The sequence below is a fragment of the Canis aureus genome, chromosome 2, assembly GCF_053574225.1.
Source record: "Canis aureus isolate CA01 chromosome 2, VMU_Caureus_v.1.0, whole genome shotgun sequence".
Lineage (NCBI taxonomy): Eukaryota > Metazoa > Chordata > Mammalia > Carnivora > Canidae > Canis > Canis aureus.
Genome location: NC_135612.1, coordinates 1,541,351 through 1,568,611, shown reverse-complemented (window position 1 = coordinate 1,568,611; position 27,261 = coordinate 1,541,351). Strand labels below are relative to the sequence as shown.

General features: G+C 38.8%; 1 protein-coding gene across 6 annotated transcripts in view; it reads left to right on the top strand.

Moving 5' to 3' along the window:
- The window catches only part of CAMK4 (calcium/calmodulin dependent protein kinase IV), a 270,420-nt gene that overhangs the window by 194,160 nt on the left and 48,999 nt on the right, over positions 1 to 27,261 (top strand). For all 6 annotated transcript variants that reach the window (XR_013359229.1, XR_013359228.1, XM_077861519.1 and 3 more), the window contains 3 exons: positions 579 to 641; positions 2,544 to 2,626; positions 17,195 to 17,267. Coding sequence is in view for 4 of the 6 variants with exons in the window: in XM_077861519.1 (XP_077717645.1) it covers positions 579 to 641; positions 2,544 to 2,626; positions 17,195 to 17,267 (219 nt within the window). In the remaining 2 variants the exon portion in view is untranslated. The remainder of the gene's footprint in view (positions 1 to 578; positions 642 to 2,543; positions 2,627 to 17,194; positions 17,268 to 27,261) is intronic.

Genomic DNA, 27,261 nt, shown 5'->3' with positions numbered 1-27,261 from the left:
TATGTATTTTATAATTGTGAATTGTTAGTAACAAAAAACTACCATTCTTCAAGGTGTTTTGTAAATACTGAAGGTAATTTTATGGGTTTCAATTTTGTAATATTGATCTCTTGAAGCCATCTGTTGATGTCTGAAGATGCTAATTATAGTAGCACTTGGAAGCTAATTTCAGGTCACCGTAATGACTGTTCAGATAGCTGCCCGGTGATTTTTGTGGTGTGTTTGACAGTTATTTTCTAGAAAAACATCACTGATTCTGAGTGGCAGGGTCAGGGCTCAGTCCCTCCCCTGGCCTTTTGTGATGAGAGCAGTGATTTTTGAAAAAGAGGCTTGACAAGTTGTGATCCACATTGTAACTAGTTCTGCCTTATGTCTGAAGTAGAGAAGAAAGACCTACAACTGAAAAGGGGTGGAGGTGGGTGCGTTAGGAAAGAGACCAGAAACGCCGGAGAATGAGCCTCTTTGCCAATGACCTGATTCACCCAGGTGGTTAGTGCTGTTTCTGATTCTCTGCTGCAGTTAAGGTATTTCTAAGGTGAGAGTTCCTTTTACTTTCTCTCTCTCATTTTGCCTTCTAGGTGGACAAAAAAATTGTGAGAACTGAGATAGGAGTTCTTCTTCGCCTCTCACATCCAAACATTGTAAGTGGTTTTTAATCTACTATTTCAAATAATCCTCAAAGTTACAGAATGGGATCTTTGTTCTTTGTTGCCCATGCTGATAATGAGAAAGGAATTCTTCACCACCAGCAGGTAGCTGCCATCACCTCCTCTCGTCCTCATCTGATCACATTTTTCAGTTCTTGAGCTGAATAAATCTTTAAAATAATACCACTTGAAAGAGTTTCAAAATGGATGGATCAGCACTATATACCATCTTTGTTTTCATGCATAAAAGGATACCTAAAAATTGAAGAGTTTTGTTTCACTCTAATAAAACACTGGCTTTTTCCTTTTGTGTGCCTATCTTATTAATATGCCATTGCTGAAAAAGCAGGTGAAGAAATGCATGGCTCTCCAAAGTCATTTCAGTGTCCTTTGAGAGGCTATCTACTTTAGAAACAATGTGAAGATTCAAATAAATGATGTACTTGAATGGGAAACATAAAATGTCCTCAGAAGCTCTGCTCTAGGCTATGTCCAGACAAAGGCGCTGAGGAAAAGGTCTGGCAAAAGCTTTCTTGAGCCAGTGAAGTGAAGAGAACAAAATCATTTTCCAGGCCATAACTTGAATTGAGCCAACTACTTAAAGAAAATATTTTACTCGTTTCTTTGAGAAAGTCTTAGTGTCCAGGAGGATGACTAATCTGCAATGCTTAGTTAGGCTTAAAGCAAAGTACTTAAGACGTAATATACGGGTTAGCAATGCAGTCAGCTATAAGTCATGGAAACTGGAATATGGCAGTCTAGACGAACACTTTATGTGACAATCAGAAGGCAGGCAGTTGGTAGCATTGCGTCAGCTCCTCAGTGGGAGATGCCATTCAGGACCTAGACGTCTTCCCCCCTCAATGCTTTTCCTTTGTGGTCCTCAAGGGCCGCTCCACAGTCTTCACAAGTTGTCAGCCCATACCCTAGACAGAAAGAATTGGAAAGGCCTCGCCAACAATGTGATGAGAAGAATAGAGGCTTTTCCAGAATTTCCAGCTACAGCAGAATTCTCTCCAGACTTTATTAGCCAGAGCTGGCCACAAGATCATCACTCTTCACTGCACGGAGACTGGAAAATTGGGGAGGAGGATTATCGTAAACAGCTTAAACCAATCACGATCCATAACGTGAGGCTGGGTACTTTGCTTCCCTAAACAAAATCCATTTGCAGTAAAGAGCTTTGGCAAAATGGCACCAAAAAATCACCACTTTTACATTATCCATCTTTTTCTTTCAATGAAAAGCCAATATGGATTTTTTCTCAATTGCAGATCAGTCCTGGTCACTAAATTTTTAGATATATTGAGGAAAATATTCAAAATTGAATGGATTTTCTGAATGTGATGAAAACCCTGTTACAGTCCATCAAATCCCTACCATCACTACTTTTCTGAGGATCCCTGCATCTGCTGGCAACATTTTTGCTATTGAGAGATATCCTTTCCATACAGACGGACTTTAACCTGGTCCCTCCTGTTCTGGCTTAGGTCTCTAATTCCAAGTTCCTTTTGAGGAGAAAGAGGCATTTGCATCACTAGTAACCATGATGCTTTCAAATGGCTCAAGTTTTCTTTGCTTGCTTTTGCTTTTTAATTCTGAAGCAATTCAGAAATTGTGATGTTTTGGCAAAATTTAGGAAGTGTTTCTAAGGCAGGTATCTTTCAGCTGTGAAAAGGAAAAAATATAAAAACTCAAAAGGGTCTTTAAGAAATGAGATAACTGATACAAATAACCAGAGAGTGACAGATGGCTGCTTGTTACCTGGATGTGGAACCTTTATTGACGATCCAATGTATTACTGTTACAAAGAGTGTTGTTTAGTCATGGCGTTAGCTTTTCCTAGAAAAATGAAAATAAGGAACTTACGATGTATTTTTTAATATCTTTCCCCAGATAAAACTTAAAGAGATATTTGAAACCCCTACAGAAATCAGTCTGGTCCTAGAACTGGTCACGGGAGGAGAACTATTTGACAGGTGAGTTGGTCCTAGAAATCTAACCAGAGAAAGGTTATGCTTCCAGGCATCAAAAAGTACCAAAGGGAAATTTCTCCTGCCAATTTTCATAATGACACATCATACCACTTGATAAGTTCTACTAAAATAAATCATAAGAGGAATACACAATGGAGAGGGAGTGTTAGTTGATATGATATGGGTAGGTGAAATTTTGCTTTGCTTAGTAAAACATGAAACACTGTAGTATCAGTTTACTTTTGCAAATATTTACTTTCCCAATAAAAACAGATTTCTAAAGTCATTCTAAATTTAAACTAAATAGTAGCATTTATGAGAATATTTCATGATAAAATATGTGATGAAATTTATAGAAAGTTAAATGTGTAGTAGTATTCTCTGTTATGATCCAAAAGCTCATAAAAATCAATATTCTTCAAATAATTATTTTTAGGCCTATGTTCTCTATTAAGTTGTTCTGAGTTCCAAGATGCAGAGTAAAACATGTTCTGTTAGGACCAGTTATAACCAGCTTTAGTTGTCTGATCATATGCTTATCACTCAAGGCAGAGTTTGAGGACGGTGGGGAGTATGCCTGAAAATCTGGTAGAGCACAGTATAGGCAAACAATATGTACAAGAAACACAACCGTCACGTTTCTGTAGCTTTCCCATCTTCCTTGTTGTCCCAGGAGAATTCCCTGTTTACCTTGATGGACCCCTAGGAGCCCTTTTCTGTGCTCATCGGGGTAATCAAAAAAGATTGGAACTGGAAGAAGACAAAGTGACTAAGGAGGTACATATTGGAAATGGTTAGAAACTGTGTGCTGATACAAGCTTCATGTTGGTTAAGAATGGGTTAAGAGAGAAGTGGGCTGCAGAGAGAAGACAGGAAAGATTGAAGGACTGTGATGAAGCCTGAGCCTGGAGCACAGTAAATTCTCAATAGATGTTTGCTGAAAGAATGAGCACCGCTCTACTGAATGGACTCTGGAGGGAGAGTCTGCAGGGAATAGGGTTAGAGCGTGCTAGGAAAGGAGGAAAGGAGCACCCCTCCCCATCCGCCCCCCCCCCCCAAAGGTATTCATGATGGTTTTCAAAGGTTCTGTTTGTTTTTACTGTTACCCTGTGTAGATTTGGATCTTCAGATCGCAAGGAGTAAAATGGTCCAGTTTGATCGGAGCTACATATGTATCTTCAACAGATAGACGGTTTTGTTCGTATATACATTGACATTTTCTTAGAACAAGTTATGTGCATTATCAGACTTTAAAAACTGTAACATTGGGGATCCCTGGGTGGCTCAGTGGTTTGGCCCCTGCCTTCAGCCCAGGGCGTGATCCTGGACACCCGGGATGGAGTCCCACGTCGGGCTCCCTGCGTGGAACCTGCTCCTCCCTCTGCCTGTGTCTCTGCCTCTCTCTCTCTGTGTCTCTCATGAATAAATAAATAAAATCTTAAAAAAAAAAAAAAAGAATAGTAGCTAAGAAAGTAGCATACAAAAATGCTAAAAAAAAAAAAAACAAACTAACATTTTAACTCTATCCATACTTGACAAATAAATGAATCAACTTTGGGAAGTGAATATCAGTAGCCTAAAGACATGCACTTCTTGTGGCAGTTCGGTAGTCATTTGGATTCATGGTTCGAAGTCTTGACTTAAAGGCAAATACTTAACCTAGAGTGATTTGCTTACCTTTCTGAAACTCAGAACAAATTTGAAGTGATTCTATGCTGCTAGGGAAGCTGAGACACCCTGATCCACGGTAAGAATAGTCTTGTTCTAAGACCATCATGTTATGTTCCCTTATAGTTAGTGAAGACTCTTCTAGACTAATTTACTTAAATGTTACCAGAATTGGCCAAAATGGCTTCTTTTTCAACAACTCTATAGCTAACTCTTTCATAGACATGTTATATAGTTATGCCTTTGGAGCCGTGAGGTCTCTCTAAGGAGAACTAACATATTTCTCTGCTAATTACAGTCTATTGGAGACAAACACCATGTTCTTCCATTGTAAATAACTGCAGGACAGGAATGTCACACCAAAGCCATCATCTACCAATAGCATTTACTATTTACCTACTCACCTCTATTTGTTTGAATTATTTTGGAAGAAAGTCTCTTTCCATCCCTCTCCAACCCTTTTTTTCATGAAAAGATTCTTATTCTCTCATCTTGTAGTTTAGTTGATATAATGGAACAGGTAAAAATGAAAAACTAAATACTGTTGATAAATTTCATTTACAGAGATAAATGGATGAAATATTCAGATTTAACAGAAGACATAAAGAATGGCAGACAGCCAGTAAAGCACTCAATCACTTATAAACTCTTAGTGGTCTTAGATCATAGACTTTATTCCTCCCGAATGTTATTATCCATGTATCTGTTGCAATATCTGAGATGGATTTGGTTTCTCCATTAGGTTATTTAATCCTATAGTTATCTTTAAAATTGTATCAAGCTGAAAATATGTCTTGCATTATTATCCATGTATTGCTTTCGTTCTTGAGGGTTAAAAATCATAATATGGTCCCTTTTTCCTGTACTTAGGTCAAAACCAAATTCATTTAATTGTGATGATCAAAATTCATTCCTCTTTGAATGATGACGTTAATTGTTTCTAATGAATGAAATAATGGAGCAATTGATGAAGAAATAATTATGTTCGTCTAATATAGTCAAAATGGTTGTATTTTATTAGCAAAAAATCTATTCCATGGTGCTTCTAAAAAACTAAGCATAGTAAAAATCCAAGTGGAATCTGCTGTTTCATGTAGAATATAAATAGGAAAGTGCATAGGACAATTGATTAAAATTTTTGGAATAAAGCCAGTGATTATTTTGTGTCCAAGAAAAGCTCCAGAGGTTTTCTGTTTCATCTTTCTCAATCTCAACATAATTCTTAGAAATTCACTGCATTTTTTTTGTGGCCATAATGTGAGGTTGTTTGCTTTAAGAATAAATTTTCTTTTCTTTCTTTTATTCCAGAAAACAATTATATTTTATTATTTATTTATTTATTTATTTATTTATTTTTGTTTTTTATTGGAGTTCAATTTGCCAACATACAGCATAACACCCAGTGCTCATCCCATCAAGTGCCCCCCTCAGTGCCCATCACCCAGTCACCCCCACCCCCCGCCCACCTCCCTTTCCACCACCCCTTGTTCGTTTCCCAGAGTTAGGAGTCTCTCATGTTCTGTCTCCCTCTCTGATATTTCCCACTCTTTTTCTCTCTTTTCCCCTCTATTCCCTTTCACTATTTTTTATATTCCCCAAATGAATGAGACCATATAATGTTTGTCCTTCTCCGATTGACTTATTTCACTCAGCATAATACCCTCCAGTTCCATCCACATCAAAGCAAATGGTGGGTATTTGTCATTTCTAATGGCTGAGGAATATCCCACTGTATCCATAGACCACATCTTTATCCATCATCTGTCGATGGACACCAAGGCTCCTTCCACAGTTTGGCTGTTGTGGCCATTGCTGCTATAAACATCAGGGTGCAGGGGGCCCGGCGTTTCACTGCATCTATATCTTTGGGGTAAATCCCCAGCAGTGCAGTTGCTGGGCCATAGGGCAGATCTATTTTTAACTCTTTGAGGAACCTCCACACAGTTTTCCAGAGTGGCTGCACCAGGTCACCTTCCCACCAACAGTGCAGGAGGGTTCCCCTTTCTCCACATCCTCTCCAACATTTGTGCTTTCCTACCTTGTTAATTTTCCCCATTCTCACTGGTGTGAGGTGGGATCTCATTGTGGTTTTGATGTGTATTTCCCTGATGGCAAGTGATGCAGAGCATTTTCTCATGTGCTTGTTGGCCACGTGTATGTCTTTGGTGAAATTTCTGTTCATGACTTTTGCCCATTTCATGATGGATTGTTTGTTTCTTTGCTGTTGAATTTAATAAGTTATTTATCCTTTATCTGATAGGTCATTTGCAAATATCCCATTCTGTAGGTTGTCTTTTAGTTTTGTTGATGGTATCTTTTACTGTGCAAAAGCTTCTTCTCTTAATGAAGTCCCAATAGTTCATTTTTGCTTCTGTTTCTCTTGCCTTCATGGATGTATCTTGTAAGAAGTTGCTGTGTCCGAGTTCAAAAAGGGTGTTGCCTGTGTTCTCCTCTAGGATTTTGATGGAATCTTGTCTCACATTAAGATCTTTTATCCATTTTGAGTTTATCTTTGTGTCTGGTGTAAGAGAATGGTCCAGTTTCATTCTTCTGCATGTGGATGTCCAATTTTCCCAGCACCGTTTATTGAAGAGACTGTCTTTTTTCCAGTGGATGGTCTCTCCTCCTTTATCGAATATTAGTTGACCATAAAGTTAAAAGTCCACTTCTGGATTCTCTACTCTGTTCCATTGATCTATGTGTCTATTTTTGTGCCAGTACCACACTGTCTTGATGACCACAGCTTTGTAGTACAACCTGAAATCTGGCATTGTGATGCCCCCAGCTATGGTTTTCTTTTTTAATATTCCCCTGGCTATTCAGGGTCTTTTTTGATTCCACACATATCTTAAGATAATTTGTTCTAACTCTCTGAAGAAAGTCCATGGTATTTTGATAGGGATTGCATTAAATATGTAAATTGCCCTGGGTAGCACAGACAGTTTCACAATATTAATTCTTCCAATCCGTGATCTTGGAATATTTTTCCATCTCTTTTGGTCTTCCTCAATTTCTTTCAGAAGTGTTCTATAGTTTTTAGGGTATAGATTCTTTACCTCTTTGGTTAGGTTTATTCCTAGGTATCTTATGCTTTTGGATGCAATTGTCAATGGGAATGACTCCTTAATTTCTCTTTCTTCAGTCTCATTATTAGTGCATAGAAATGCCACTGACTTCTGGGCATTGATTTTGTATCCTGCCACACTGCCGAATTGCTGTGTGAGTTCTAGCAATCTTGTGGTGGAGTCTTTTGGGTTTTCCATGTAGAGTATCATGTCCTCTGCGGAGAGGGAGAGTTTGACTTCTTCTTTGCCAATTTGAATGCCTTTAATGTCTTTTTGTTGTCTGATTGCTGAGGCCGGGACTTCTAGGACTATGTTGAATAGCAGTGGTGGGAGTGGGCATCCCTGTCTTGTTCCTGATCTTAGGGGAAAGGCTCCCAGTGCTTCCCCATTGAGAATGATATTTGCTGTGGGCTTTTTGTAGATGGCTTTTAAGATGCGAGGAATGTTCCCTCTATCCCTACACTCTGAAGAGTTTTGATCGGGAATGGATGCTGTATTTTGTCAAATGCTTTCTCTGCATCTATTGAGAGGATCATTTGGTTCTTGTTTTTTCTCTTGCTGATATGATCAATCACACTGATCGCTTTACAAGTGTTGAACCAGCCTTGCATCCTGGGGATAAATCCCACTTGGTCATGGTGAATAGTCTTCTTAATGTATTGTTGGCTCCTATTGGCTAGTATCTTGTTGAGAATTTTTGCATCCATATTCATCAGGGATATTGGTCTATAATTTTCCTTTTTGGTGGGGTCTTTGGTTTTGGAATTAAGGTGATGCTGGCCTCATAGAATGAAGTTGGAAGTACTCCGTCCCTTTCTATCTTTCCAAACAGCTTTAGTAGAATAGGTATGGTTTCTTCTTTAAACGTTTGCTAGAATTCCCCTGGGAAGCCATCTGGCCCTGGACTTTTGTGTCTTGGGAGGTTTTTGATGACTGCTTCAATTTCCTCCCTGGTTATCGGCCTGTTCAGGTTTTCTATTTCTTCCTGTTCCAGTTTTGGTAGTTTGTGGTTTTCCAGAAATACGTCCATTTCTTCTAGATTGCCTAATTTTATTGGCATATAGCTGCTCATAATATGTTTTTAAAATTGTTTGTATTTCCTAACAATTATATTTTAAAGCAGCTAATTTAGCAGTATCGTTACACTCTTCCAATTAAATTTTTGAAGAGGTATTTTTTTCCTGATTTTTGTCTTACTCCAATATCAGAATATATTATGAATGTTTAAATTGTGTTTTTTTTTTTTTTCATTTTCTACTTGGGTTTTTGCTTGCCTGATTATGCTTGTTCAAATGCCAAACATTATGTATAAAACATATTGGAATATGAGGCTTTAAATATGTAACCTTCCAAAAAAGTGTATTTTCTTTTGCAGGCAGTTAAGGTAAGGAGCAGATCACTTTAGTCCAATAAGATATTGGGTTGATTCAAAGCTGGGCTTCCTGAAGGCAGATCTATTTCTTGTCAACTCTTACTCATAGGGTTTTGCTCTTTAAGGGTTCCAATTTAAGTCAGGAGATTGTTCCAGGGCCTCCTTTCTTGACAGACCCTAAATGCCAACTTCTGTTCTCTCCATCCTGTGAGATGGCCAGAAGCTTTGTTCATCTTCTCAGCCTGTTAGCCACTGATGTCGAGTCAATAAATGCCTCAGTCAAAGCCTTTAAAGGGAAAACAGAGGCATCAGATGTTAGGTTTGCTTTGCTGGGTTTTTCTTGGCTCCTGAAGCCTTTACTTCCTTGGTAAACTCTCTGATGTCTTCAAATATATTTTTAAACAATATTTTATTTAGCTTGTTTTCATTGTTCTTGCCTGGAAGCTTGTCTACCCCACTGTTGCTGAGAACAAAAAAATCAATATATGGGGTTTTAAAAGTCCTTTCCCAGACACTAGTGTATTTTCCTCTTTTATAGCAACGCTTTGGGGTAAAGAAGATGAAAAACCATTGCCCCCACTTTTACAGAGATGGCAGCTGAGAATGAGGAAAGGTAAATGATGTTCCCAAATCAGGCAGCCAGTCTGTCTTCTGGTCTAGCCCTGCTAGATGAGTTTTCCAAAATGAAAATACTCTTTTAAAAACTACAAGTGGTCAATAAGCAAGAGAAGTAGTGGTTATATTTGGGGACTGTGCATTTAGCCTAGTAATTACCTGACAGAGGGACTATGTCTCCTTTTATATGGAATTTCTAGAAGGGTCAAATCTATAGAAACAGCAAAGCTGTGATTGCTTAGGGCTGGGAGAGTGTTGGGGAGGGGAGCCTGTAAGAGGTTTAAGTAGTTCAGACTTGTTAAGCTCTATTTTAACAGTATTGTTGTAGAACAGAAATTTATCGACTAACAATGGCTGGGAGACAATGGACCACTTGAGGGAAGAAGTAGTGAGGTTTGTTAAGTGGGAATGTGTAAACAAACTAGGCAAGAGTAACGATTTTTGAGGAACTCTGAGGGTCTCCTGAGGCTGGAGGTTGGACGTTTTTAGCGTCTGGTCCATGGTATTTCACACTGCTGGCTAACCTTCTCCATGTCCTTCATGTGGCATGACATCACCTCTTTTCCCTTGGATTTTATTCGGCCTTTACAGTTTTATCCTCCTTGATCTCTTTCCTGAGTTCCGCTTCCTCTTTCCATCCTTTAAGTGTCGCCCTTCCCTAAAGTTCTTCCCACATTCCCTGTGGGTAAGTTGGACACTCTCCTGTGGCTTCAGCCAGGCTGCTGGCTGCTGTCTCAGCGGAGATGAAAACTTTATTTTAAACAGTCTGCTAGACATTTCCACCTGTACATCCCATGGGCACTTCTAGATCAGTGTCTCCTCAGGCCCTCCCTCAGTCCTGCTTCGTCCTCCTAACTCCCTGAGCTGATTTAGCTTATCTGAGCTGGTCCGCACTGAACTCTCCCTCTTCCTCTCACTTCCCAGCCCCTTTCCCGTGACACTTTCTCTGAGCAGCCTTCAGACCATTCTCTCTCCCCTTTCCCACTGCTTATGCCCTTTTGAGTCTTCACATTCACTTTTCCATTGCAACAGACTCCTAACTGGCATTAGTTTCCCTGTCTGCCATCCATCTCTGTTTAAAGCACTGATTATCTGATCAGGTCAGCCCAAAAGTCTACTCCCCAAAACTTAGTTCTCTTAAACATGACAAACAAAACAACTCAGTTTGGCCTCACCCGACTCTTCTGGCTTCACCACCCACCTTTATTTCCTTCTCACCATCACATTAACCATAGCACATTGCTGTGACCCTCAAGAAGTTCCTAGTCTAGAACAGGAAAGGAAAAATGTGATACGGCCCCTAATATTGCTTTTTAATACCACCATCATTTCCCAAAGATGTGTTAGGGCTTGCAGGGGCAACCACAATATCACAAGATAGGAGGACAAGGAACTAAAAAGGAAATAAAAATAAGAGGCAGTACACAAAAGACATATATCATAAGATACTTTATATTTCTGAGAGGTTGGCCACAGATTTGGCTGTAGGTCTTCATGTGGGAATAACATGTGCTATCATTGGGACATAAACAGTACTTTGGGCACAAAATCAGGGTATCTTCTAAGGCAGAAATGGCTTCAGGGTAGAATAGAATCTTTGAGCTGAATTTTACGTGAGATATCAAAAATTAGCAGCTAAAGGGTAGAGGGGAATGAAATGAGAAAGGGCAGTGAATGAAGCTTATAAAGGAGTGGTGGATTGACACAGGGCACAGCAGAATTCACTTTATACGTACACCAGCATGTCGTGTGCTGGCAGCCCTTAAGCCTTGGTTCCTGAAACTCCTCTGTCATTTGATCCTTCAAGTGCACATTGTCATCAGACCAGTGCCTTTCTTGCAAAAACCTACAGTCCTCCAATAGCGCCTCAATTAGAGAAAAAGCTGTCATTGGTGGGGGGAGCAGTAGGGCTCCTAATCTGCGTGCCAGGAAGTCTGAGGGCCTCAGGACATGATCAGATTAGAGCTCTTCAGCTGCATCGCTGGTGCTAACTGCCCGGCTGGAGATGTGCTCAATTCAATTTGCAGCAATTAAGGTGACAGCAACAAATGCACGAAAGTCATATTTCCAACAGATCCGTGGAGAGAAATAGGCATTGCCTGTGCTTTTTTATCCTGCAATTTTAAACTGATGAGAAGGAAAATAGTCCCAACTGTGGGGGAGAGGAGCATGCGCACCCACACAGGAAACAGTGGCAGTAAAAACACCTTCTGGGCCTAAGAAAGCCTGTGGAAGTCGGAGAATCACAGCCTGGGAACACGTCCCCCGTGCACTTTCTTCCCAGGTCTGTGGATGTCGGCTAGGCCTGTTACTGATGGAGGGCCCTGGCAAATGGAGATCCCAGGGTAGCCTTTTGGGTCCTGTTGTGATTAAAATCCTAGGAAAGATTTTGTTTTTAGCCCTGAGTCTTCTAGCCCAGTTCACAGTGGAATGATGAGAAATCTTGCCGCATAGCTGCAAACTTCATGGCCCTGGGCCTTTGAAAACGATCTTAAGATGCTGATAACATCCGAACTGCTTTCTTATTATTTTATAGAGCATGAAAAGGAAATTAGTTTGCTAAATCTGAGGAGAAATAGAGCAGTAAATATGTTTAAACATAAAAACCAAAACTATCAACCAAAATTATCCCATTTCTACAGTTCTAAAACACATACAATGATTGAATATTTCATTGTTTCTAAAAATTGAAGGCACTAGTATATTTTGTATAAAGCTGTAAATCCTTGGCTATATATACATGGCAACTTTTTTTTAATTCCAGCTAAATTTTATGTAGAAATTGTTATGTGTTGCCTTATGAAACAAATGCTGTATTTTGCTAATTTGAATCACTTTGATTTTATTCAAAATAAGTTTCTAAAAAGATCATGTTATTACAATAATATCTAGATACTATGAATGATTCCTAAGACCAACAATAACCTTTCTACTTGTTGCATTTTGCTTTGGGAAGCATCTGTATGGCTGCTCTCCCTCTGGATTGATAGCCAATGTGCTTGTGGTGAGCATCACTTCCCAGTCCAGTGCTTTGTTCCCTATGAGAAGGAACCCAGGCAAAGGAGTTGTTCAACCATCCAACATCTGAAATTTCTCTGGCACTCATTTACTTGGCACTTAGTATTGATTCTACAAATATTTATTGACTGCCTACTATGAGCAGTGTTTGGAGCTAGGCCCGGTGGGTGATGGAAACAACAATCTAGTGAGAAGGCTAAGAATTTTCTCACATTTTCTCACAATGACCTGCAGAAGGCATTGGCCAAACATACCTACTGTAGTCATGCCTAAATGAAAAAGATTGCAAGACTTCATTTTCCTTTGCTTGGTTACTGATGTATTCACTTGCTGTCCTAGCTGTCGATTATAAACCTGAATTTGCAACTTGTGAAGTTCACTGTAACTGATCTTTCTAGTCAGCCACGCATGGCCTGAGTGGTAGTTCAGCTGATAAAATAATTAAAGTTGAATGTCTGAGTTCCAGAAACCTGCCTTTGTGACGCTCTGATGAACAAATGAACTGGGAACAAAATTCCTTTGGGCAGAAGGAACCTGGTAGAGACGCAGTTAAATTCTGATAGTAGGGCCGTGCTGTGGCAAGCAGAGCTCATGGGGATGGGGTGGGAAAGGCACCCGCATTCTGTGCTCCTGTCCCACATATCTGCTCTAGGGGCATCTCTGACAATAGAACTTATAACTCTTTTGACTCTACAGACCTTAGTAAAATATATATTACATCTATGATGATGTTTTTGTTAATAATTTCTGTACTATCTGGGGCAGGACCCAAACAGTATTCTTTATAGATTTCAGGAAGTACCTGGCTCATGTTAGACAGAAATATTTATTGGCCATCACTACGCCATCCACAGTCCCTAATTCTCACTGTAGTGTTGGTTCTTTTACTTGGAGAAATCTCCTTCCCCTCCAGTCCCTGCTCCTCCACACCTATCCCACCCTTTCTGCACTTGGAAACTTCTGTACCCCCTTGAGATCTGAGCTGAGATATCAGCTGCCTCTGGAATCCCTTTCCCACCCTGTTCGGCCTCCACAATAGATCACTGGCCCTCTCTGTGAGCTCTCAGGTCATTTTCTAATACCTCTGTCACAGCAGGTAGCACAGCGTGCTGATGGTTTTCTGTCTGCTTATACCAAGAGAAATCCCGTGAGTGCAGAGGCCATGTCTGGTTCACTACTAAATGCCCAGCCTATAACAGTCATTCCATAATATTTATTGAATAAATGAATGAATGGACATATTTATTAGAATGTATCCTTAATTAATAGATGAAATATTTTATTAATTTAACTTATATTGTGGAAAATTAGTGAGATTTCCATTAACTATTATTCTTATACCTACTGTTCTTCCTTCTATCCTACCTGAAAACAGATCCCAAGAAAATTCACTCCTTTATCCAGCTAGTCTCTAAATTTTCACTCACAAGACCACATTCTGAACACAAGCACTTAATTCTAAATTGTACCCAAAGGAAAATGCGTGAACATCATATTTAGGCCAAAACTTGAGAAGTGATAATAAATCAAAATACAGAGAAGCACTGCTTGTATTCTAGTGTGTGAAGCACTGCCCCTTTAAGAGGTAGGGATGTTTGTAAGAACTCATGTATTGAGTAGACGACAAAGAGGATTTCTCATCAGGGAGGCTGTCCGTGGTTGTGCAGGTTGGCTCTGGACAACCCCAAGGAGTAGCGCTCAACAAAGACTAAGCCATCAGTAGTACCCCCTAGAGAGGTACAACGAAGTGGTTGTGAGAAAGCTCTAGCCTTGGTGAGTGGCCATCGGGGAAATCGACACTGATTTTCACAGGCCAGGAGGTAGCTGATTTTTATCCTCCTCTGAGAAGAATGGGATGTAGGAATAAAGTTAACTCTCAGCTCTTCTTTTCCACCATCTTTGTAACAACTCTCCTCCTTTAACAGGACTGGTGAAAGCCAAGCTGCTGAGAGTGCAGGTGCCACACACAGAAGAGACACTAATTACATTTGAGTTGGTTCATGGACGTACCACAAAATCCACATTTAGAACAAAATGCAGAGGCTGATGTAATGGTAGCCAAAGTTCTCGACTTACCTGACACAGTCGTCCTTCTTTTCCTCTTCTCTCGTGCTTAATTTTTACATGTTCAGAAAGTATAGTACAAGTAATTACTTCAATTAAACTTTTAATAAGTAGACATTGTAACTTAATCATAAATTGGAAGAATGTGTAATCTTGTAAGGAAATATTGTATGAAAATTGATTTTCAAGAACCAGTTAATATTGACTTCCTGAATATTGTAATCTACTTTCACATTTTATTTGAAATATGATACTTAACAGGTATCCAATAAATAAAAAGGTGAGGAAGGATGTTCCACCTTTCATCCTTTGAAAAGATGAGTTTGTGTTTCTTTACAATGTTCTGAATAATTGCATAGAAAAAATAGTTGGAATTTTTGCATCAATATGGTTTTTTTGAATCTTAATAATTATGGTCATTTAAGGTATCTTCTTATGTATTATTTATTTTATATCTGCTTTTTTTCTGCTTTTCCTCATCATCCATCCCCTATTTTGGAAATTTTCTAGATTTTTAAATCCAGCTTTTAACACCAGCTACTTCAAGAATTTACAACTTTTTACAACAACATATAAAAAAAAGGAAGATACTTTCTGAAAAATAATTGTGCTACTTAAGATATTAACAGTCTAAAAATTTCAGTGCAAAACCACAAAAATTGTTGAAGTTTTGTGTCTTATATATTTTGAATTTACCTTTTATTCAGACCTGTTTTCACCATAAACTTTTTGTCAGTTGAAAGCACCTTATGCAAGTTGGTAATCTTCAGTGCTATCAAAAATGTTTTTTCTTGAACTTTTGGGAAGATAGAAACAGCAACAATGTGGTTTTCCTGTCTTTCCAAATATCCCTATAAGAATAGACAGAGAAACTAGGACAGAAAAAACAAAAACTCACAGACAGTATCTAACAAAACCAGGTGACAAGGTTCCTTGTGAAGCCTAGAAAACAAGTGAATGAGGACAAACTAATGATAATTGCAAGAGCCACGTGGTATTAGCATCTATGTTATGGGAAGCAAGAGGACGTTGATGAACCTTAAATCTCCAAAGCCTCCAAATCAGTGAGAAGCAGAATGGGCCAATACAAGAGCAGCTGAAACTGTGAAGGCTTTTTGCCTCCAAATTTCTGAAAAGCGCAAGGGCTGTACCCATAGTAAGATCTGAAGAGACTAATGCAGTCAGAGCCCTGTGAACTCCTGAGACTAATATCTGAAGCCCCCTTGGGTAAATTGGAGAAACTGCTGGGAAGAGACTCGAGTAACCAGAGCAGACGTGTAGAGGCAAGGGAATGAAGTTCCCGAGAGAGGAGAAGGGATCTCAGAAAATATGAGGTCATAATTTTGAATGCTTCATGAAAATAATCTGTCAAGAGCCATGAAACTAGAAAAGATATCCTGACCCATTAGTCTGTCAAAAAGGTTAAGGAAACCACCGTTGCTTACAAGTAAGCAGCAACAGACAGGTGTCTCCATTAATTGCAATGCAAAATAATTATAAGAGCACAAAATATCAGTGTCATAGGAGGATATGCCCACAAAATAGATGAAAGTATAATCTGCAGAATATTAAAGTTAGTATTACTTAATACTAAAATTAGGAAAGTCATAGGAGAAAGAACAATATAAATTGAAAGTAGAAAAACTCCTAATACATATAATTGCATACCCCAAAAAAGAAAACTGAAGCAATGGAAGAAAAGAAATAAAGCATTCTGATTCAGGAAAACATTCTTGAAATTAAAATGGAAAAGACTTAAGTTAAAAGAAGGATTTCTTAAAGGAAAAGAAAGATTCCTTGTCCACATCCAGGCGTAAAGAACAAGTCATTTATTTGGAATAGAAAGTCAGTTGGAGAGAAAGGAGGAGGGCAGAAGGAGGTGGTGAGGAGTTATAGGCAAAAGGAGGATAAAAGACACAGATACCAGTCAAATCATGTGGGCCTTATTTGGATACAAATTCAAACAAATTTTAACATGTCCAGGATCCCCAGATGGCTCAGCGGTTTAGCGCTGCCTTCGGCCCAGGGCGTGATCCTAGAGTCCCGGGATCAAGTCCCACATCGGGCTCCCTGCATGGAGCCTGTTTCTCCCTCTGCCTGTGTCTCTGCCTCTCTCTCTCTGTGTCTCACATAAATAAATAAATAAATAAATAAATAAATAAATAAATAAATAAATAAATAAAATCTTTAAAAAAAAGTTTAAGAATTTTAACATGTCCAAGACAGTTGGGAATTTGAAACTCTGTGTATTTGAAAATATTAAGAAACTGTATAATGGCATTGTAGTTAGGAGTTATAAAAGGTCCTTTATTTTTTAGAGACAACTCTTTATTTATGAAGGAAATTGAGATGTCTGATATTTGCTTCAAAATAAAAAAAGAGGATGGTGAATAAATAATTGATTGGGTAGATAAAACACTGGCCATGAGTTAATAAATATTGAAGCTGTGTAACAGTTACGTGGGATGATTTGTGGTATGTTGTCTACTTGGTATGTGTTTAACACAATTCACAGTACAGAGTTTTAAAATAATTTTTTTGTCCTCAGATAGGATGGAGAGTTCAAGCCTAGGCAAAATACATGCTTTCATTTTCCTAAATACACCCAAGGTTTCTAGAGTATCAGTTCATGGAAATATTTCCCCCCTGTGTCATGCTAACCTGTTGCAGTTGTGTAGATTTTCCTTAACATTAATTCATTTAACCTCTTTTCACATCCATTCCCCCGAATGCATGTGTCTGAGAAGAATTTCCTGATTCTTTTTTTAGGATTGTGGAGAAGGGATATTATAGTGAACGAGATGCTGCAGATGCTGTTAAACAAATCCTGGAGGCAGTTGCCGTAAGTATGAAGTGACAGCACTAGTGTGACTCTTGGTAACCTTGTCCTTGTGCAGAATCATCCCTCACCATGCATGTCTGTGACCAGCCGTTACATTCATAGCAAAACAGTGCGAAATGCTTGGTAGACAGTATGCTGAGTACATTTATATTTTCTCTTGATTACTCTCACTCCGAAAGACGTGGTCCTCCTGTAAGATGCCGTCAGTCTGTTAACATAATTTCCCATTATTATGAAATCAAATCAGACTTTGGGGCTTATAGTCGTTCTCCTCTCTTTCTTTCCATTTCTTGAGTTTGTTTCTCCATTGTTTTTGTTATTCAGCAGGGAAGTGGAGGGAGGCAGAATGTGATAAATATAGATCTGGGAGCATAGGGGCTATTGATTTTTCTTTCAAGACAAGAAGTAAGAAAATTCAAGTAAAAATTCTGACAATTTTATTTTTTTAAGGAAGAAATCCAAGTTGATGTTTTTAACGAGAACAAAGTTTTGTAAGTTAATAATGGAAATGTGTACCCATATTTACACAAAAATAGAATTTTGAGAAGCTTGTTGGATTGAATTAATAAGGAAAAATCTGCCTAGATAAGACAGACTCCACTGATGAAAACCTTCCCATAGATTTAATGGTGTCTAATAGGTGCTGAAACACTTTGGTGATTCATTTATTGAATATATAAAGTCAGAACAAATTATTCTCTAAACAAACAGGATGAAGCCCAAGGGAAAATATTTATCAGGGTTAAAGAGACAAATCTCTAAAATATACCTCGAGTTAAGTTATATTCTATTGTTTAGAGTCAGTTATATAAGTAAAATCATCATTCAGTATCTTGAAGAACCAGCCACAGTAACAAAAGCACACATCCTATGAACTTTTCCCCCAACCAAAACAGGAAGGAGGAGAGAGGGAAGAAGGGAGAGAAGGAAGGAAAGACGGAAAGGCTCTGGCGTCTAACTAGCTCATCTATCATTGAGGAAAAGGGAAAACACAGTCTTCACAAAGTGCACAGGACTGCTAGAGAGAGCAGATCTGGCGTCTAACCAAGCCCACGATTGAGCTATCAACACCAAGTTCAATAGGCCCACTCTTTCCACATTGTTCCTTCCTGTAAAACTGTGTTGGTCTTTTTGCTATGGTGGGGGAGAAAATGTTTGAATTTGGGGTGGATAAAAGCTGGAGAGGATGGCCTGGAATTTTACTCTCCAGTACACAACACAGCTCCTAATCACATGAATATTGAATTTCAAATTCATCCTCTTAAGCATGCCCAAAATAATCACTCCATTCTAGATTTTTTGGTCACCATCCCTGGTTTCCTGAGCTTACCAGCTTAGGAGCTCTGCCCTTACCGTCTCTCCTCACATCCACCTTTCCAACGTCAGTGGGGTCTTCTTCTACTGCCCATGAATGTAACCCTGCTTCCTACCATGCTAGGACTGCCCCTTTATTAAACAAAACGAACAAAACAAAACTTGTAGTTGCTTCCAGTTCCTGTCCTTAAATGTATAGGTCTAGAATTCTCTTTTGCAGTCCCTGCTTTCATCTTGTCATTTCTGTGTTCAGTAATGGCAGTTTTATGCCTTTCTTAAATACCCATTTAAAAACATCATTCCTCATTACCACATGCAATAGATTATCTAGTTAAGTAAACGTGCTGGCACTGGCCCACCATCACTTTACCCTAATCAGGCAGGAAGCTAGTGTTACAGTTAAGAGTATTTTAGGAGTCAGTCAGAGTCTAGATAGGTGAGCCTGGGCCTTGGACCCAATCACTAAATACTTCTAATCCTCAGTTTTCTCATGTAAATAGGCATAGTATTCAACCTAACAGAGCTGTGGAAAAAACTAAATAAGATGAAGCATGGAAGTCATAGCAGTGTTCAAAAAAGAGGGAAAAGGATAGGCAACGTGAGACTCAGGACATTCATGTAAAGATATATTAGATGATGTAAATCTATACATACATGTCTCCTCCCCAGCTAAGCACTGAAGTCAACTGACAATAGTCAGTGCTTGGTAAATATTTACCAAATAAATAGCTGAAAAGATATCAAAATAGGAATAGTCACTATTCTGTTTGTCTTTCTAGATGCTGATACGTTTAGTGAAACATCCTTACTGTCGTTTTTCTACTCATTTCATCTGAAATAAAGCTTTCTTTATAACTTGTTTCCATTCATGAGATTCTTTTCTGCTCTTACTATCATTTAATTCTTTTCCTTTTGCTCAAAATGCACCTTCTTCAATACGTTCTTTCTGGGTGCCTCCATCCATTTAGGTCAGCTCTTGATTCTTTTGGCGTGTCACAGTGGGCATGCTTCAATTTAGTGATACCTCAGGTAAACAACTGGGAGAACTCTGTCTTCATTCAATCAATGAGAAATGAATGCTTTCAGCATCAGACTTTTCCACCTATTGGAGTTACACACCAATTAAGGAGTAAAAGGGCCCCCAACAGGGATGCCCCAGATAGGGGGTACCCCACATAGAAAAGAGGGACTAGACTTTAACTCTATTCCAGATTTGCAAAGATGGGTTGATTAGTCTACTGCTAATCCTCAAATTAAAACAAAATACATTGTTATTCTACCTACTTAGAAAGTTTCAGTTTAGTAAGTAGGTTACCAGGCAAAGGGGAAAAAAAGAGAGAGGCAAACCAGGAAACAGACTCCTAACTCTAGAAAACAAACTGATGGTTACTAGAGAGGAGGTGGTGGGGGGAGGGGAGAAATAGGTGAAGGAGATTAAGAGTGCACTTGTGATGTATGGAAGTGTCAAAACACTGTATATACCTGAAACTGACATTACACTGTATGTTAACTATGGGAATTTAAAAAGAAAAGCTTAAACAATAAAAAAATAAAAAGTAGAAATAAGTAAGAGCAAAAAAATAAAAGTAAATTACCACATTCAAGTCACTCTTTGAAAGAAGGTTTATAAAAATCAAATTTTCTCTAATTGCTACAACTAAGAATTAGAGAAAAAAAAAGTTAAAGTCATTTCCCTAAGTGTTTCCCCAGGTAAAAAGCAAGCAATTTTAAACTTGAGGGAAGTGGCTGACATTTATGAAATAATTTATTGTCAACTACATAGCTATAGATAGCTATAAAAATAGGACAGTTGGGAACTCAAAGTAATCAGTGATACATCTCACATTTCCTCTGTATCACACACTTAGAAGACTATATCTAGGCTGGCTTTTGAAAGCACAGAAACAGAAAGCTTAAAGATTGGAAAGTTCTTGGGAAATAATGTTGTGGGGATAACTATACCCCTTAGGAAACAAATCGCACAATCCTTCCCTTCCTCCCCTCTTCACCCTAATTCTTGCCCCAAATATTTCACAGTATTTGTCTGACTATAATCTAGCTCCTTCTGCTTTTTAAGCTTTAAATAGAATTTTTGAAAGCTTTTAAAGTAAATTTGAAAGATGTTTTCCTGTTTTTTTGTTTCTTGTTTTTTTGTTTGTTTGTTTGTTTTTCTGTTTTTTAATTCATCCAGTTAGTCTGTGAGGGCAGATCATTAAGTCTTCTTGAAGACTTCCTGAAGTGAATTCCAGGTTGTCCCAAATCAGATGCTTTACGTCAAGCTGGACATTCTGGAAGGGTCATCATGTCCTCATCTGTCATAAAGCACAGTGCCTAACTTTTAAAGCCCTCCTTTTCCATTTATTTACTTGAAAAGATAACTAGGGAATATTCCATCACCTCTGAAGTCTCTTCCTGTTGCCACCACCTCTTGTCCTTCTTTTGTTCCTCCTGATGTCCTACTGTCTCTGTTCCCTAGAAAATCACTATCTTCCTTTTTTACCCCACTCCTGATGCCACTTTGCATCTTTTGCTGGCCATAGTTCTCTTAGATAGTATGTCTTAATTTCAAAGTCATGACTTGAGAGCCTGGAGAAACTTATACATACAATAGACATAGAGTATCTATTGAATTTAATAAAATAAAAGGAAATGGTTACAGAACTTAAATATGTCTGCCACCGTAGCAATAGATTTAGGGTCAGAATTTTTTTTAAAAAAATTGTCATAATGGGGGTGACAAGTTGCACACAAAAGCATCTAACTCTTTAAAGTTATGGAAACCAATTTGGCATCTGAACATTGAAGTAGAGCAGGATGTGGACATGATTATAAGGACAAGAAAAGATGAAGTAGTACAGGCTTCTTTTGGTAAAAAATTTTAAGACCTGTAGCCTCCCCTAAAAAGGAACAGATTTACCCTATTAAAGGATCTATTGATAAAGAATTGATGAGTAAATTCTTGAAGAACTGGAAAGGAAAAGGGGGAGTACTAAACTAAGGTCCATGCAGGTAGCACCTACAGGAAGCAGCCTCTGCTCAGACTAGGGGAACAAAGCATGTGAGATGATTAAAGCTTAGACATTTTTTTTTATTTTTTAAAAGGATTTTATTTATTCATGAGAGACACAGAAAGAGGCAGAGACACAGGCAGAGGGAGACATAGGCAGAGGGAGAAGCAGGCTCCCTGCAGGGAGCCTGATGCGGGACTCGATCCCAGGACCCGGGGATCACACCCTGAGCTGAAGGAGATACTCAACTGTTCAGCCACCCAGGCATCCCTAAAGCTTAGACATTTAAAGAAGGAGTGATGAAGGCTCACTGCCTGGCTGGTGCTGGTGTCCAGTCTCTGAGCTAGAGGAATTGCCCCCAAAGCTGGCACTCCAACCTTTGAGAATGGTGTTCTAGCCAGTTAGAGCTGGTGTTGCTGAAGAGGAACACTGGTTGGTTCTGTGAGCATTGGAAAAACTGCAGTCAGCAGCTGCTGCTAGAATGATCCGCACTGCAGAATAAAAATGTGTCTTTAGGGTGCATGGGAATAACAAGCAGAAAGATAGGCACAGAAAGCAAGGAGGACTGAGCGGGTCCCTTCATCCTCCTCCAACCTTCTACTCTCTCCCTAGCACCCTCTAATAGCAGAGCCGAACAGAAAGCCAGCAGAAGGGAAAGTGTGGCTTCTAATTCAAAGTGGACTGAGGAAGGGTGATTTACAATTGAGAGCCAATCGCTTAATAAATGGCAGAGGAATATATTTGCTTTTTTTTTTCCAGGAATTTATTTGAAACAAAAAATAAATTTTCTAAGTTCCTATTGCTATTCATAGTCATCTAAAATGTTCAGTCTTTACTACTGTGCGTGAAATGGTTCTAGAAGTCAATGAAATCAAAACAAGTGCAGCAGCATTAAAATAAACCACTGTCTATATTTAGTCCTGAGCACCATCCTTGATAATATTTATAAGTTTGGTGGACAACATATACATTATCAGATTTATATTTCTTGACACATTCAAACCATCTTCCACCTGACCTCTTATTCTCTGTTGATAGAGCCAATGTACCTTCATAAAGATGGAAGATGTCAGAATGTTTTTTTTCCCAGCCTCCCTTGCAGCTAAGCAAAGGCATATGACCTGATCCTTAGCAGAGAGTTCTGATGAGTATTCTGAGTGTGGGTTCTGGGAAAACTTCTTAATAAAAGGAGACCCAAGGAAGGAAAGTCCATTTCTCTTTTTCAGTGGCATAGTCAAGTCTGCATATGATGCAGGAAACTGCTTTTTCTATCTTGTAATTAAGAAGAAAAACATAATTGTGTTGAAGAAGGTGGAGAAAAGAGTAGACCACTTTAGAATTCTCCTCCTGTTTGCTATCTCAGAGGATAATAAGATTCTCAATATTTCTGCCACTTTAAATTATATATCCTGTTACTTGAAGCAATAAGATACTGAACTTCTTGAATAAACTTTTGAGTATATACTAATAATTCTGTGGTCAGAGCAAGTTGTGTAATTTTTCATCCATCGAAACATAACACAGAGGGCATACTCCTTGATAAAAAGATTCTTGTCCCCACAAATTTCTAAAAACTGAATTTCACTGAATACCAAGCACACATCCACTCCCTGATAAATCCGTGAGGTTTAAGGTTATTAACAGTAGCGAGCTTGCTTCTTCTGATAACTGTTGTTTTTGTGAATATTGTTCCCACTTGGGTCCATTATTGTCAGTGAGAAGATTCCGAGAGTTCAATTAAGTAATGAGCCACTAGAACAGAAAATATGGGGTTCTTTGTGGTTTGTTTTAAATCTGTCAGTTCCTATGGTATTTGCATTTATTTCTGGAGGGATTTTGTCTCCTGTTACTCACATTTGAATATCTCTGGGGGATGGATTTTCATGCAAGGCTCAAAGCACTGAAACACTATTATAATGACAGCTTTACCAGTAAAAAGTAAAAGTAGTTATATACTCTTATTAAGAATTGAGATATCACAATTACCAGAAAAGAAATAAAAAATAGTTCTGTTAATATTCTAATATTTTAATTTATAAACACAGAATTAAATAGAGTAGCAGCTCAGCCAGAGCATAGGTATTTTATTAGAAAAGAGTTTGGAACAAAAAATAGTCTATATTCTGAAAATTATAGCTCAATATTAGAAAGCTAGAAATCTAAAAATAATTTCTGGGAGGCAGAGTATCTTTCTTATTAAATGTTTCTATACATCATGATCAGCAGTGATAATGATATCAGAATTTTGTCAGATTCCATCTAAGTGGCTTCCTCTCTCTTGAGTTCTGGGAGAATCACAATTCTAGGAACATATATTAAGAAGCTGACTAGTTCATGGGCCAGATAGACACATAAACACACGGCTGTACAGTGACCTATGTGCATCTGTTGATGCATTTTGCAGACTAGAGAAAGAGAAAGCTATTCAGTATACCTAGAGAGAAACTGAGTCAGAAAAATCTTGCCAGAGGAAGTTATATTTGAGTTGGGTTTTAAAAGAAAAATTGTTTTAACAGGCAGCCAGTATGAAAGAAATGGAATTCAGGGATATTCCTTTTCTCCCACAGATTTTTAGGGAACATAATAGACCAAAGGTGCAAAGGCATGAACTGCTGGTCTTTGGCTATGGCCAGGAGTGAAGTACACTTGGTGAGGACCAGGGCTTGCAAGAAGTGAGAAGCCCATCTTGAGGGTCTACCATGACTTTCAAAAGAGGTTCATATGACTGGTGATGAGCAGACCTGAGGGACCTTTGCTACAGGACCGTCATCCCGACGGCGGCATGAAGTCCACAAGCAGTGAGACCAGTTAGGAGGCTGCGGCAGGGTCAATCAGGAGGAACGTGGTTTGTGGCTGTATGAAGGGAGTGTGCTAACCAGCGAAGCCCAGAATCCCCCTTGAAGCTTCACGGTCAATATTAAAGAATGTTACTTATGCAAAGACATGGAGATAATGAAAAATAACCCACGGCAGGCAGCATGCGGATGAGCAGTTAGAGGTTTGATAAGAACTTCTCACCGAACTCTCTCTCTCACCTTCTCTGCTCTCCTTTACCTGCTTGTTCTCTGAGATTTTATTCCACTTTCTTCCATCCAGTCTCTCAGCTCCTCTAATGACCTGTGTTTCTTCCATTCCCATTTCCCTCTCCTCCAGCTGGGAACTAATGATGAATAAAACAACAGCAGCAAAAATAACAAACATTTTAAGAGCCATTAGACCAGGATGACTGTGTTTACTACACACAGCACATGTTGTACGTAGGTGCCCAGGAGAGCTATAGAGAATAAATAGGAGACACAGTCACTGCCTGGAAGAATTAACAAGGCAAAGAATATTTTTAAAAATAACATCTAAGTTATCTTTCGTCTCAGGATTGAGATAAGTGTTTTCACTGGTAAGAAAGCCCACTGAAATGTCATGGACATGATGTCTGATTCATGTTTGATGACCTCAGATTATAGTCTTTGCAGATTCATTCATAGCTATTTTGGCAGGTTTCTGTTGATGAGGGCATGAGATTCACAGATTCATTGATCTTATAGCAGGAGAATTGGATAATCTCCAGTAAGGGTGGGAAATATTGTCTAGCTAATGATGGCAGTATCCAAAAAAGCATAAAAGAGCAAACAATGTAATAATAGAGAGGTACTCACAATACCCTTAGGAGGCCGGGAACGGCAAGTATTGTATTGTGTCTGTTTCCGTAGATGACCTATGAAGACTAATGTGAATGAAGAGAAAAAGAAAAAGGTGGGCATTCAAGCTATAAGGGAATACAGTTTTGAGTAAGGTAATAAGTTTTAATTATGTTTAGAAATGTTTATTCCAAGCAGGTGTATATAGACTGTGAGAGGAAAGGAATGATCATATTATCACAATATATTTTTTATTTTCAAACCTTACTCTAATCAGTAACTTGGCCTATTTTCCATTCTTGTGACACCTCCATTGTACATGTACGTATTCTGTTCCTCTGATACTAAATGCTGTGAAAAGCTAAAATTCAGGGGAAAAGCTGAGCAAAGGATTGTGCCACCCACAATGGGGTCTCTAGGAGGACAGTCTCTTCTTGACATCAATATAATGTACATGCGACAGCCTCTACCTACTATGAGCTACAAGGGACGGACTCTCAGCTGGAAAGATTCCTTTGACAGTGATCCCCTTTTAAGAAAGAATGATTGTGTGTGAAATATCAAAGTATCGTGCTTTGAAGGTGAACCGTGATCTTTTCTTTATAAGTATGCTTCTCTCCATGGGTGGTAGAGTGACTAAGGTTAGACTCTAGTTAAATATTTCTATGTTGTTCTTCCGTCGTTTGTTTATTGGAGGATGGGGATGGGACCATGAAATTTATTTCCCTACTCTCTGGCCCAAACCTACAGTGTCCCTGTCTTGAGGAAATAAAGTCCTATTTTATGTTATATGGTGCAGTGTGAATCTACTACTTGTAATGTCCTTGACCCATAAACATGAATTTTTATTTTGGGAATGGCTAATTCAGAGGCAGTTTTGAAAAACATGAACAATGCTCTCAAAAAGAATATTTTTTTTATTTCTAGAAGAACATTCAGTCAATATTATAATATTCTGTTAATTTCATTCTTTGAACATGGAATTTTTATTTTATTATTATTAAATAATTCAGGAACAAATTCTGCAAAAGTTTTACAGTATATTTTTTACCTGCCCTTGTAAATAAGAGATAGATAATTCAGTGAAGATGCTAAATTACCATACAGACAGAGGCCTAGGTCATAGCCTGTGCACATTACACTGGTCATAGGAACAGAAGGTTAACCTGGTTTTCTTATTTTAATCAACTCCTTCCCTCCCATCTTAAGTGTTTAGCTCCTGAATAAGGAATGTTCATAAAAGTGCAGTTTACTCACTTTGACTGAGATGCAGAATTTCTCAACGGGGATGATGGGAACAGTAGTTTCATTCGGGCAAAGCAGTTCTTTTGTGTTTGGTATTCCTGACTCTGATGGCCTGTTCTGGCTGCTATAGCAGGATACCATAGACTGGGGGGCTAAACAATAAACATGTATTTCTCGCAGTTCTGGAGGCTGGGGGTTCCAGATCGGGGTGCCAGCATGGTGAGACTTTTGGTGAGGGCTCTGTTGCTGGCTTTCAATATGCTGCCTTCATTCTGTATCCTCACATGAGGAGGAGTGTGAGCTCCCGTCTCTTCATCTTCTTGGAAGGGCACTAATCCCCTCTTGGGGCCCCACCCTTAAGACCTTGGATCTAATTACCTTCAAGGGCTTCACCTCCAGATACCATCACACTGAGGACTAGGACTTGAACATTTGAATCCTTGGGGACACATTCGCCCAGAGTGCTTGTTCCAATAACTAAATGCCAGTGGGAGACCCAGATTTTGTGACAAAAGAAAAAGACTTTCACACAATTTCCAATCCATCTAAGTGGAACCTTTCCCCTAATCTGTTTTCTTTCTCTCTCCCTCTTTCAACCTCTCTCCCTTCCTCCTTCCTTCTATTCTCACCTCCCTCTTTACCTTGTAAATTCCAAAGAATCATCACCCTCCAAAGATTCAGAGAAATGTAAACACCATTGCAGTGTGTGCAGTGCTAGACGTTGTATTAATTCTTGTTAACTTTTTGCCTCCTTTAAGGAAATTTCAATAACCATTAGTGGTTTCAAGATGT